This window comes from Tetrao urogallus (assembly GCF_951394365.1).
Source record: "Tetrao urogallus genome assembly, chromosome: 3".
Taxonomy (NCBI): Eukaryota; Metazoa; Chordata; class Aves; order Galliformes; family Phasianidae; genus Tetrao; species Tetrao urogallus.
In genome coordinates, this window is record NC_136815.1 from 26,038,581 (window position 1) to 26,050,745 (window position 12,165).

General features: G+C 37.7%; 1 protein-coding gene across 1 annotated transcript; it reads left to right on the forward strand.

The window, feature by feature from the left end:
* Positions 1–4,857: 4,857 nt before the first annotated feature.
* SLC7A13 (solute carrier family 7 member 13) lies at positions 4,858–11,401 on the forward strand (the record flags this gene model as incomplete). The annotated part of the gene is made up of 4 exons (XM_079533047.1): positions 4,858–5,581; positions 8,130–8,261; positions 10,035–10,399; positions 11,156–11,401. 4 exons carry the CDS (start codon positions 4,858–4,860, stop codon positions 11,399–11,401), a joined length of 1,467 nt encoding a protein of 488 aa, XP_079389173.1.
* Positions 11,402–12,165: the final 764 nt, after the last annotated feature.

The window sequence follows — 12,165 nt, forward strand, 5'->3', positions numbered from 1 at the left end:
TTTAAAATGACATGTTCTCCAAAACAGGTGAGCTAAAGAAGAGGAGAAAAGAAGGAAGAATATAAATAAAATTTGTAATTTATATTAAATACAACATATGACTTGCAGACATATGCCAAGAAAGATTAAATATGCTTGCTTTTTTTTTTCCCCTTGAAACTCTCTTCAGACTTTGCTTTGTTCTTCTGTATGTTTATCCTTGCTGAATGTCAGCAGCTTCTTCAGAGAAAATACAGATGAACATTTACTGAAAGTTTGAAAGGCAAATTAACTTCTAATTTTTGCTCTGTCTTCTCCTCTTAAGGGATTTAGGAAGATGCAGAACTAAATCAATACAATGGTAGAAATCCTGAGAAGTTAATTGAAAAGGAACTAAATAAGTATTTTAAAATTGTGCATAGTTTAGATAGATGGACTTCTTTCTGGTTCATCTAATCAGTGAGTGAATCATAGGAAAGACTTAGTGAGTACACACACAACATTTTTGCAAGATGATTACAGACTCCTTATCTAAGAACATTGAAATTCAGTTAATTACAATCAGGAGATAATGCATATCCATTCTAGACAGCAGAAGTATTCTTCCATAACTCTTCAGTATTGTCTTTTTCTTAAATCTAAAGAAACCTCAGTGATTAAAAGAGATGAGTCGTGACAAGTGCTGACATTCATGACAATGAAAACCTTGAAATTGAAGGCTAGAAGAATTTGGAAAGTTAGAAAATTAAAGAGGAAAATTTTCAATGCTTGGAGAACTAGAAATGAACAGCTGAAGTTTCAGTATCAATCTTAATTTTTATATAGCGTTCTCTTGACTTAATTTTCCCATCTAAAAGAACTCTCTAGTTGGCATTCACAAGAATTCCCTGCTGAGTATAAAAATTGTAGTCCAAAGACCTTTTATTTTGATGTTGATATAAACTTTTAGTTTATTCCAAAGGGAATCTCAAGCTTAGATTGTTTTAATAGTTTATTTTTGCCTTATATTCAATGGTTGAGTCTGTGGATAATGTCATCAAAGTGAATCTGACCAGGTATACATGGTTAGGTGTAAAGTGGAAGATGCTGACGTGTGAGACCTTGAAATAATCATATAGATTGTGTCAATTTATCCTCTCAGAAGTCAGCAGCTTCAGCAGAAAACCTTGAAAATGAATATTAATGGTGTGCTTCACAAGCACTGGAAAGAAAAGAAAAAAAAAAAAGGAAAAAAAAAAAGCAGTTTGGCTGGAAAATACCTGTTGTTGTACAGCCATCAGTGTTTCACTGGGTTCTCCCCTGGTAATGCTTCTGTGAACATACTATATCCAGAGCTTCAGCTTTTGTTGGATTTGTAGGAATATTGTCTTTATCTCTGCTCTTACCTTCTTCTACTCTGGCAACAGCGCACCAAAATGAAAAGCATGCTTTGCATAAATCTCAAATGCATTCCACTCAATTCTACAAATGTTTATCTGAGCTAGGCAGGAAGCACGCACAAGAAAGTAATACTCTCAGTAGGGTTTCCTGAAATCAGGCAGCTTTGCAAGAAGTAACAAATCCTAATTAATCTGCTTCTGGGAGATTTTGGAAATGCTCTATTATACTAGGAATTAACATACTTTAGGATGAACAACATAACAAAGTCATTTGCATCCATACTTTAACTTTCGTTTAAATGTAATACGTATTTGTTTTTAAAATAGTAATCTCATTCCAGCTGTATGTAGCAGAACACCCAAAATAAAGAAGTTGAGGATTGCTAGGTGTCAAAAAATTACATATTTTAGCCATCTAAAACCATTTTTCACACTTAATTTCCATCTCCTGAGTATGGGTGAATAAATACTTTGATTTGTTATGAATTATTCATAGTAATGAGCTTGTGAACTTAAAAACTTACTGCAATTTATAAATTGAATAAATGTAACTTAAAATGCGTGCAAAATTTTATAACTAGAATTTTTGAAGTCTGTAAGACTTGACCTTTATTCAGAGGTGAAAATATAATGAATGGTACAGTGATTTGCAGAAGATGGAAGAATGGTCTTTTGGTTTAATGCTGTTCTGAGCTGTGGATTCTGTCACTGACTGTGCTGCATAGTTTCTGTCTGATGATGGATATATGCACTCTAACAAGCTTTTCAGTGTTGCTTAACAAAGTGGCATTTGGTTGCTTACAGCAGGCAGCTAATGCCACTTTAGATGCCCAGTCTAACCTCTAGCTGGTGCTCCAGATGGTAATTAATCCTGTAGAGCTTTTGGCGTATTCTTCAAATCTATGAAGATATCTTGATGCATCAGAAACATCTAAAATATGTCTCATGGCTTATGTTTGTACACCTGAGTTACTTCTCAGTTTTGTCTTTTCTTTCCTTATTTTTTTTTCCTCTAGGTGTAGAACCTGAATCCATAGTCCCTTTTTTTCTAGATGCCTAACCTGATTTGAGGAAATGCAGAATAGGCACAGTTGCAGTGGTATTCCACAGTCACATTGAATCATGCCTTTATTCCTTCTCTGGCTTCTCTGTGTGCCCTCAAAGTTTTAGTCCCCATGTCTGTTTTAGGGTAGTTTCAATGATTCTTAAGTCAAGTGCACTGTGAGCTGTTGTGATGTAATGAGTCTGACCGTTTTTTAATACATACAGTGAATTTCTATGACGGCTAATGATGACTATACTGACAAACTAAGAAAAAAAAGATACAGAATATTGTATTAGTCACTATTTATATAGTGACCTAAACTAAACAAATTAAAAAACAAACAAACAAACAAAAAAAAACAACCAAACAAAAAAAACCAACTCCATGACTATGCTTGTTTTAACTAGAGGCCTTTTACATGATGGCATATTAGATAAACTTTATATTTCAGAAACATTTATTTTGTACTTCAGTGAATGTCCAGCTGTTCAAGACCAGTCTGAACCATATAAAAGCCATGAGTTTTGTTCCGAGCGTTATTGAGCTTTGACTTTCTGGACAAAGCTGATTCTACAAGTTGACTGGTGAAAAGTTAGAATCTTGCGCCTTTAGGTATGTGCTGAACTTATTTCTCAGTTTCCCACTTTCTTTGTATTTTGCTCTATATTCCCTGAAAAAGAATAAGTGCATTTTTCTTGGGACAAATGGCATACTCACATCTGAATGAATTTCTGCATTATGAACGTAAAATATGCCACAGCTTGTTGAATGCTTAGAAAAATCAGTGGCCACATCTTAAACGGCACACACCAAACTATTGGGAATTTTCAACCTTTGTCATTTTGTTCAAAAGCTGTATGTATGCTGTATATATATGCTATATATACCCCCCTTTCCCTTGCAGCAGTGTTTGAATATTAGTAAGTGCTTGTACAGTTCTTGAGTAGTACAGTAATATTGAGTACTCCATAAAAACCATTAATGAACTGATAACGTTCTCTCTAGTGCAGTGTTCAGGAAGAGAACCATAAATAAAATTCATTATATTCTGGGACTGATGGGGATTTGGCAAAACACAGTTTACTACTGATCATTGTCCTTTTTCACAGAATCACACTATCACAGAACGGACAGGGTTGGAAGGGACCTCAAGAATCATGAATCTCCAACCTGCTGCCACAGGCAGGGCCACCAACCTCCCCATTTAATACTAGACCAGGCTGCCCAGGGCCCCATCCAACTGGTTTTGAACTCCTCCAGGGATGGGGCATCCACAGCCTCTCTGGGCAGCCTGTTCCAGCACCTCACCACTCTCTCTGTAAAGAATTTCCGCCTGACATCCAACCTAAATCTTCCCTCCCTCAACTTCAAACCATTTCCCCTCGTCCTACACATATCAAGCCTTTCAAAGAGTTGATTCCCCTCCTGTTTGTAGGCTCCCTTTAGGTACTGAAAGGCTGCAATGAGGTCACCCCGCAGCCTTCTTTTTTCCAGGCTGAATAAGCCCAGCTCCCTCAGCCTGTCTTCGTTGGGAGATGCTCCAGTCCCTGATCATCTTTGTGGCCCTCCTCTGGATCCCGTCCAGCAGCTCCCTGTCTTTCTTGTACTGGGGGCTCCACACTTGGAGCAGTATTCCAGATGGGGCTCACAAGAGCAGAGTAGAGGGGGACAATCTCCTCCCTGTCCCTGCTGGCCACCCCTCTTCTGACGGAGCCCAGGATACCATTTGCTTTCCGAGCTGCAAGAGCACATGGCTGGCTCATGTTAAGCTTTTTGTCCATCAGGACGCCCAGGTCCTTCTCTGCAGGGCTGCTCTTACGGATTGCTCCTTCCAGTCTGTATGGATGCGTGGGATTCCTCTGGCCCAAGTCCGGATGGATCCCTGTATTCCTCCCAGGTGATGTTATATATATTTTTATATATTGACTGTGGAAAAACATACCTGTCTGTTCAACTCATGTCTCTGTTACTGTCCACAGCATATAGAGGGCTGAACTTTTTCCTCATGCTGCCATGCCTTCCCACTTTCCCTTTTCTGTAAGTCTCATACAGTGATAACATTTACTTACTTCACAGAATTGTCATACATATTGCATATGTAAAGAGTCTGGGAATCCTTTGATGGAAATCAGCAGAGAATTGAAAAGCATTTACTGTGTATTATTTGTTATGCCAATTTCTTTAAAGATATCCCCAGACCAAATTTCTGGAGTACATATTAAACCAACGTGTCCATGATTTACCAGCATTCCTTGAAGTAACCAGTTAATCATCTTCACACACTAGACAGCCAAACCCAAAGTATGCTCTCTTTTTTGAATGATTAAGCCAGGCTTCTCATAACATTTCACTGGCAAGTAGGGCCATGACAATCAACTAAGAACAAAGGGAGAGGAAAATACGTGTAATCTTGACACTGAAGCCATAGAGTCTGTTGTGAAAAATAAGAAAAAAATGGGAAGAGGAAAGAGCAATGATCCCAAAGATGTAAAAAGAAAAGAAAAGACCAAGATGCAACTCAAACGAAGAATAGGTTGTTTTGATGGGGTGAGTTTTATTATCGGCTCAATAGTTGGGGCAGGGATCTTTGTGTCTCCCACAGGGGTGTTAAAGCATTCCCTGCTTAATGTTGGTGTTGCATTAACAATCTGGACTGCTTCTGGACTAGTTTCTCTTATGGGCTCCCTCTGCTACGCAGAGCTGGGCACTGCTCTGCCATTTTCTGGAGGGGAATACAGCCATATTAAAAGAGGCCTTGGATCCCTACCTGCCTTTGTGTTCATCTGGACATCAACGTTTACCAAGCCAGCTTCAAATGCTGCCCGAGCCTTGCTATTTGCTGAATATGCCACCCAACCCTTCTACGGCATTTGCCCTGCACCAGAAGTGCTGAAGAAATGCTTGGCTTTGGCCGTCCTCTGGTGTCTGGGGATTCTGAATGGACGCAGTGTCAAACTGGCTACATGGGTGCAGATAGTGTTCACTCTCCTGAAGATGATGGCGTTGTCTGTAATTGCTGTCGGTGGTATAGTTCTGCTCGTTGGTGGAAGGAAGGAGAATCTCGCCAGGTTTGAGGACATGTTTGGCTCAGAGATGCCCAACGCATCACAGATCGCTGAAGCCTTTTTCCAAGGACTGTACGCGTATGGTGGTTGGTGGTCCCTCAATTATATGGCAGGTATCTTGCTCTTTTTCTTTAGATTTTATTCTGCAATAGCAATTCTTAACATTCCTCTGCTAGTGTTAGAAGAACTTGTCTGTCCTTCATAGGTTTATGCACATTTTTGTGGTACAAACTGTCCACTGGTCTTGTGTGTGATAGGGCTGGTAAAAGAGGCATTGCTCTACCGTCAAGGATGTTCCTTGCTTCTTGTGCAATCTACAGAATGACAGTAACATTTACAAAGGACTACAAGAGAAATTTAAGAGGTTTACTTAAAATATCATTTGTGAATAGAATTTTTCATATCTTAAAAAATTGGAGTTTGAGTTTTACAAATGAATGCTTAAATTAAGAGATTCTTGCCAGCCTATTTGCTCAGTAAGGACCAATTCCAAAAAGATGATTGTATATCAATATCTATACCTTCTCTGATTTGTACATGGACAAATTCATACTGAATTGTATTAAAATATATCAGTTTGAAGGGATATATAGTGTAGCCTGTCCATGATAGTTTCCTGAGAACAGATGCAGAAGAATGTAAGGGAAGTGGTATAAATCTTCTGATATAACTTATATCCAATTTTAAACATGCATAATCTTTTGGCATGTTCATTTACTTGTCCTGTTCTATATCTAGTGATAGATAACAATGATAAACAGCAGTTTTTCATGAAAATTGCAAAGAGAGAATGCTCACAGTAACTTACATGCTTCACAATAAATTGAGTGAACAGTGTTTTATAATATCATTAGATTTATGGAGTTAAGTTGTAAGCAAATGGATGATGCTGTTGTATCTTTAACCTTACTCATCCATTGACCTCTTCCACATGTAGAAACATTAAACATTAAGTAAGCCCAACGTGTGAAATGTGTAACACAAAGTTCAGTGGTGAGAACAGTGTGAAAATTGGGTTAATATTTTAAAAACTGACTGTTATTATTAAAAGCCTGCATTTAGAATATGCTGTTATTAAAAAAGGTGGTAAAAAGCAGAAAATATAACTTTTGAAATCTTAGAGTTTTCTTAAAGGCAAAAATTCAGATTTTTACAAGGAAATAAAAATTGTTCACAGAAGTACTATTTTCTGATCAGTTACCACAGGTAACAATTGCAATACACTAGTGATAAATGCAACCCACTGAGTAGCACAGCTGTTTAGACAGATGCAACTACACTATGGACCTCTCCTGAACTGAGTTTCCTATTCTTCAACAATAACTTTCATTCCTGTGAGCCTTAGCTAAAGGATCCCATGCCAGCTGGATGTTGGGACTGTAGCTAGCAACGAAACAAATGGAAAGACAAATTTAAATCAGCTATTTTGGTGATTGTCTCCCTTTGTGCTCAAAATTATGAAGTGTATTTCTTCCATTTCAAATAAATACCCAATTCTCCAATAAACTCTGCATTTCTCTGCTGTGCTCATTCTGTCCCTCTGCAGTCCATGCACTGCACCCCAGAATAGGGCAGGCTCGAAGCTGATGCAGGAAGCAGAGATAGTATTTGAGGAGAAAAATGATTCACCTTCCCTCGCTAGCCTATATCAATACTGATATAGGCTGAGTAGTTTTAAGCTAAGATACCAGGTTTAGCACTGAACACTTTTCCTCCACCAATTTTGTCATGGAAATGATAATGGCAGAATCCAGCTGGCAACTGCCCTTTTTAAAAGCCACTACATTATACTGCTCCTTGCCAATGCCTTCATTCTTTCCCGTTATGTCTTCTGTATCTTTTGATGTAAGAGCAAAGAGAAATGTTTTGGGCAGGAATAGGAAAATACACTTAGAATGATGATCAGACGGGCTGGAGCACTTCCCTAGGAGAACAAGCTGAGAAAGTATAACTTGGAAGAGGGTGGATTTAAATTCAACATTATGAAGACATTCTTTACTGAGAATAACAAGACACTGGAACAGGTTGTCCAGAAGGATTGTTGTGGGTGTTCCTCTCTGGAGGTGTTCAAGACCAGGCTGGAAGGGTCTTTGAGCATCCTGGTCTAAAAGGGAGGGGTTTCTGCCTATAGCAGGGAATTGGAACTAGATGATCTTAAAGGTCCCTTCCAGCTCAAACCATTCTATGATTCTATGAAAATTTGGAATCAGGGCTCACGAAGTGATGAAAGAATAAAGTGACTTTACAGCCTCACATTCAATCTTTAGATTTAAAAGTATGGCTATTTGGAAACTTACTACCAAATCAATATTCTAATGTACAGCCATATATTTGCTTAATCAAATCAGAGAAAATTTATTAGTCCTTTGTCATTTTTTATCAGTCTATCAGGTCTCTCTTTTCCCAAGACACCTGTAGCTAGAAAAAGACAAAGGAAAAAAAAAATGTTCTAAATACTTCACTTAGGACTCTTTGATGATAAACTATTTGAAAACTACTGCGGAAACATACAAGCAGTGTAGTTTAGGAACCATGATTAGGGCTTGGGACAGGATTTCTGTGTCAGTCATGTCAACCTCTGTGTAGATTCACCACTGAAACACACTTACAGAAGTTACACTGCTTGCTTTAATATTATTATTATTTGATTGTGTTTTTCAGAAGAGATGAAAAACCCTAGCAGAAATATCCCTTTAACTGTGATGACAGCTGTTCCCTCAGTAATTGTGTTTTACTTACTAGTAAACATCTCATATCTGACTGTCCTCACTCCAAAGGAAATTGTCTCCTCAGGTATGAGTTTGATATTTTTGTGAGAAAGGTGAGTTCCATTAGTGTACCTGTTTGTTGTCAGTGAACTGGATTACTTGTGGTCACCCAACTCCACAATTGGGAAGTGTGAGTTTCACTGTAAGTTTTAAAAGAGAATTGTGGTTTAATTTTGCTGCATGATGTAAGTTGGACTGAATACAGAGAAATAATAGTAGGTGTCAAAATTTTGACTTACGCCTGTACTGTCTAAAAAGAAATCAGAAGTGCATTAAAACGTGGAAATCAAGTGATGACTGGGTCCTTGTTTAATAGGTAGGGATTTAGTTTTCCTATAGTTTTAATCCTCTCTCCTCCTTCCTTTCCTATGTCACAGTATCTAAGGCTAAAGTCCTTACTGTTTAAGATGGGAACAAATAATCATTCCAAGTTACCTCTAATGATAAGTAATACAGGAAAGGCTATAGACAGGAAAACAGCCATTTGGGGTTGAAGAGGGGTTATTCATGGTAAGTATTCTCATTTCTTGGAAGACCCTGTTCAAAAGTCCATTTTCTGTAAAACTTCTCTCAGATGCAGTACCAATAAATTGTGTATAAAAAGAGCCAAGAGGAGCTGTATTCTTCTTTGGTTGTCCAAACAGCACCTTTTAAAATCCCACTCTTAGGACACTGAACTGTCAGACCTTGCCTTGTCCAGGAGAGACAAAACCAAACCCCATTTAAACAATCACTTCTTTTTCTTTTTTTCTTTTTTCTTTTTTCTTTCTTTCTTTTTTTTTTTTTTTTTTTTTTTTTTCCTGTGAAAACAGCTCAATAACATAAATGATGGTGTAGCTGTCACTCAGCAGCCCCATACTGTCATCTGCCCACAATCAGGCTATCTGCTGGGAGAGACACAGGCATTTACAAATCCATTCTGGCAGGAAAGCAGCAGTGGATACCAGAACATCAGCGAGCAGCTGCCTGGCTGGCACAAGTAGTTCCTAAAATGATGGTGGAATGGTGCTTATTTACATCAGCTGAGGAGATGGCCTTAAAATTATAGCTCTCATTTCAAACATTGCTGTACATTGCTGCAGTTCTTGATTGGTCACTACATTTTTGTTGTTTTCTTCTCCCCTACTCTGAGGAGTTTTATGCTGTACAAATCACTGCAAGACATATATTCCTCATGGCACTCAATTATAGGCCTGCTAAGAATTAGTCCTCAATGTAATACTGGCCATCACCAATTTCTGAGAAGTATGGAAAATCACTTCTTCAGCAATAATCTTTCACATTTCCCAGTTGTATCCAAAGCAAAATCAGAATAATAACACATTTTCTGACCCGTCTTTCTACATACATGCAGTTGTGTTGCAGTTTCCTCCTACCCAGTGGTCATGTCACCTCTGTGGTCAGGCAGGAGACTAATGCCTCCATTTTATTTACTCAGATAGCCCTGCTCATGTGTTTGCATTTGTTATTCATGATGCCGAGGTGCAGCCATAATGCTTACAGGGCACTCAGTACTTTGCCTCCTGCGGCTTCACCCAGGAGCTTTTGTAGTGATCAGGAGTCCTTGCTGCTACCTACTGCTGCTACCATGCAAGTTTTAGCTCCTGAATGCAATACTTTTAGAATTAGAATAGACTCATTTGATTATTCAACAAAACAAAAATCAAAACAAAACAAAAACTAGACATTCCCAATAAGTAATAGTTACTTCACGCATTTTAAGTTTCCTTTCTCTTGAGTCTGTTGGAAATTCAGAGCGTGGTACCTACACCATTACTGATGCTTTTTTTTCTTGCAGTTGCTGTGGCAGTAACTTGGGCTGATCGAGTGATCCCCTCTGTTGCCTGGATCATTCCTCTCTCCGTTGCTATCTCGATATTTGGCGCCCTCAACAGCAGCATGTTCACATTAGGTCGATTAAGCTATGCTGGAAGTCAGTCAGGACATTTACCTGTTTTAATATCCATGCTTAACGTCCATACTTGTACTCCAGCACCAGCTTTGATTTTTTCAACCATCATTGCATCCATTTTTATAATCCCCTCTGACCTTATTATGTTAACAAATTACTTTGGATTTTCTGCCTGGCTTATGATTGGATTGACTTGTGCAAGCCTGATTGTACTTCGATACCGGGAACCTAACCTACATCGACCATACAAAGTAATTGGAAATAAGTTATCAGATATTCTTTTGGTTTTATGAGTCATGGGTATCATGCAGAAGTTATGGAACAAATGCAAGACAAAAGTTGGTAGTTACTACAGAAATATAAATGCTAATCACAATGATAAGAACCTTACTTGTGGTCTGGGGCAAATCTGCTTCATACTGTAGGGTAAAGGTATTAAAAAAAACAAACATGGTCCTTGCCCCAGAGAGCTTACCTGAAAACAAGAGATGAATATACATAGAACGGGGGAGATGTGCAGATGAGGAACAGGGAACCATAGTGATGTGGAGCAGTGACAGGAGCCATGTGGGATCCAGGATGGCAGCTGTTGGTTTAAGAGACCTTTGTCTGCTCTCATCTTTTTTCACCCAACCACAGCCATTAGTGTCAGGTTTGATTTCTTTTGATTTCATCTCAATCTAACTGTCAGAACACTAGATTGGAGATACGCAATTAATTAGCATTAATTGTGAAAGCTTCCTCTAGGTGCTGGATTTTCTTTAGGTGTCCATACAATTATGTGGGTGAATGCTTTTCAAGTGTTGCTTATCTTTTTTCCTTAATGATAGAAGGAGCCTGAACAAGTGTTGTAGACAATTTTATGTCAGATAAGTCTTCCCTGGGGGGAGGTTGAAGCAACACAGATGGTATTCTGGTGTGGCAAAGAATGCATTGTTACTGTAATGAACGATACATGAAACTATGGTTGGTCAGCTACTTCCTAATTTTTTTTCTTTCTCTTACAGGTTTTTCTACCGGTTCCGTTTGTGATGGTGGCCATGTCATTCTTCTTAGTTTTAGCTCCTATAGTTTGGTCTCCAAATATGCAATATTTTTATGCTTTTTTGTTTATGCTTGGGAGTCTTATTGTTTATCTTCCTTTTGTACATTTTAAATTGCATTTTGCATTTTTTGATAAAATTACTTGCTACTTGCAGCTACTGCTGGAAGTTTCTCCTGCTGATGGTTCTGATGAGAGTAAATGTGAATAATGGCAACTTTTTAATCCGAGTGCAACCTGACAGCCAATAGAAGATTTTCTTTAACCGAGATTGTAGGTCAAGATTTGGATGTTACATGTCATATATAGGAATATCTGTTTGTAACGTATATACATATTTGTATATATGCAAATATACAAATATGTGCATATACATATATGAATATGTATGTACAAGCATTTAGTTTCAGGACTGTGTGTATGTAAATGTTAGTATGCATACATATGCATAGATGTACATATTTAATAGATGCAAATAATCTCCTTTAAATTGGTAAAATCCATAAAATGCTCCCTCTTGCTCCTGAAAACACCATTAAAGTTGCATATAACAGAAATAAAACTAAATTACAGAAGATAAGTATTGTCATAAATAAGTAAATATGTACTTGTCAGCATCATTTGATAATGTACTTTTAGTCTCTAAAGTAAGCTGGATTATTTCTAGTTCTTAAAAGTTTGTTTATTAGAACTTCTGGTTTTAAAGGCCTTAGACTTTTATATGTCTGCTAGCTTTTTTTGTCTGAATTTATTTTTAATAAAAAAGCTTTGAAGAATATTGTAAAACTGACTGAGACTTCTTTTTTAATCTCAAGAAAACCATTCCTGATGAGCCTTGGCCATTTTAGACCAACGCATAGAAACATGGGATGAAACCTTAATAGGCATCAAATAAATCAATAATTGTTATTTATCCTGTTCGTCACACCAATAACATTCACTGTCTAGATTAATTTGCTAAATGAGCATTAATAT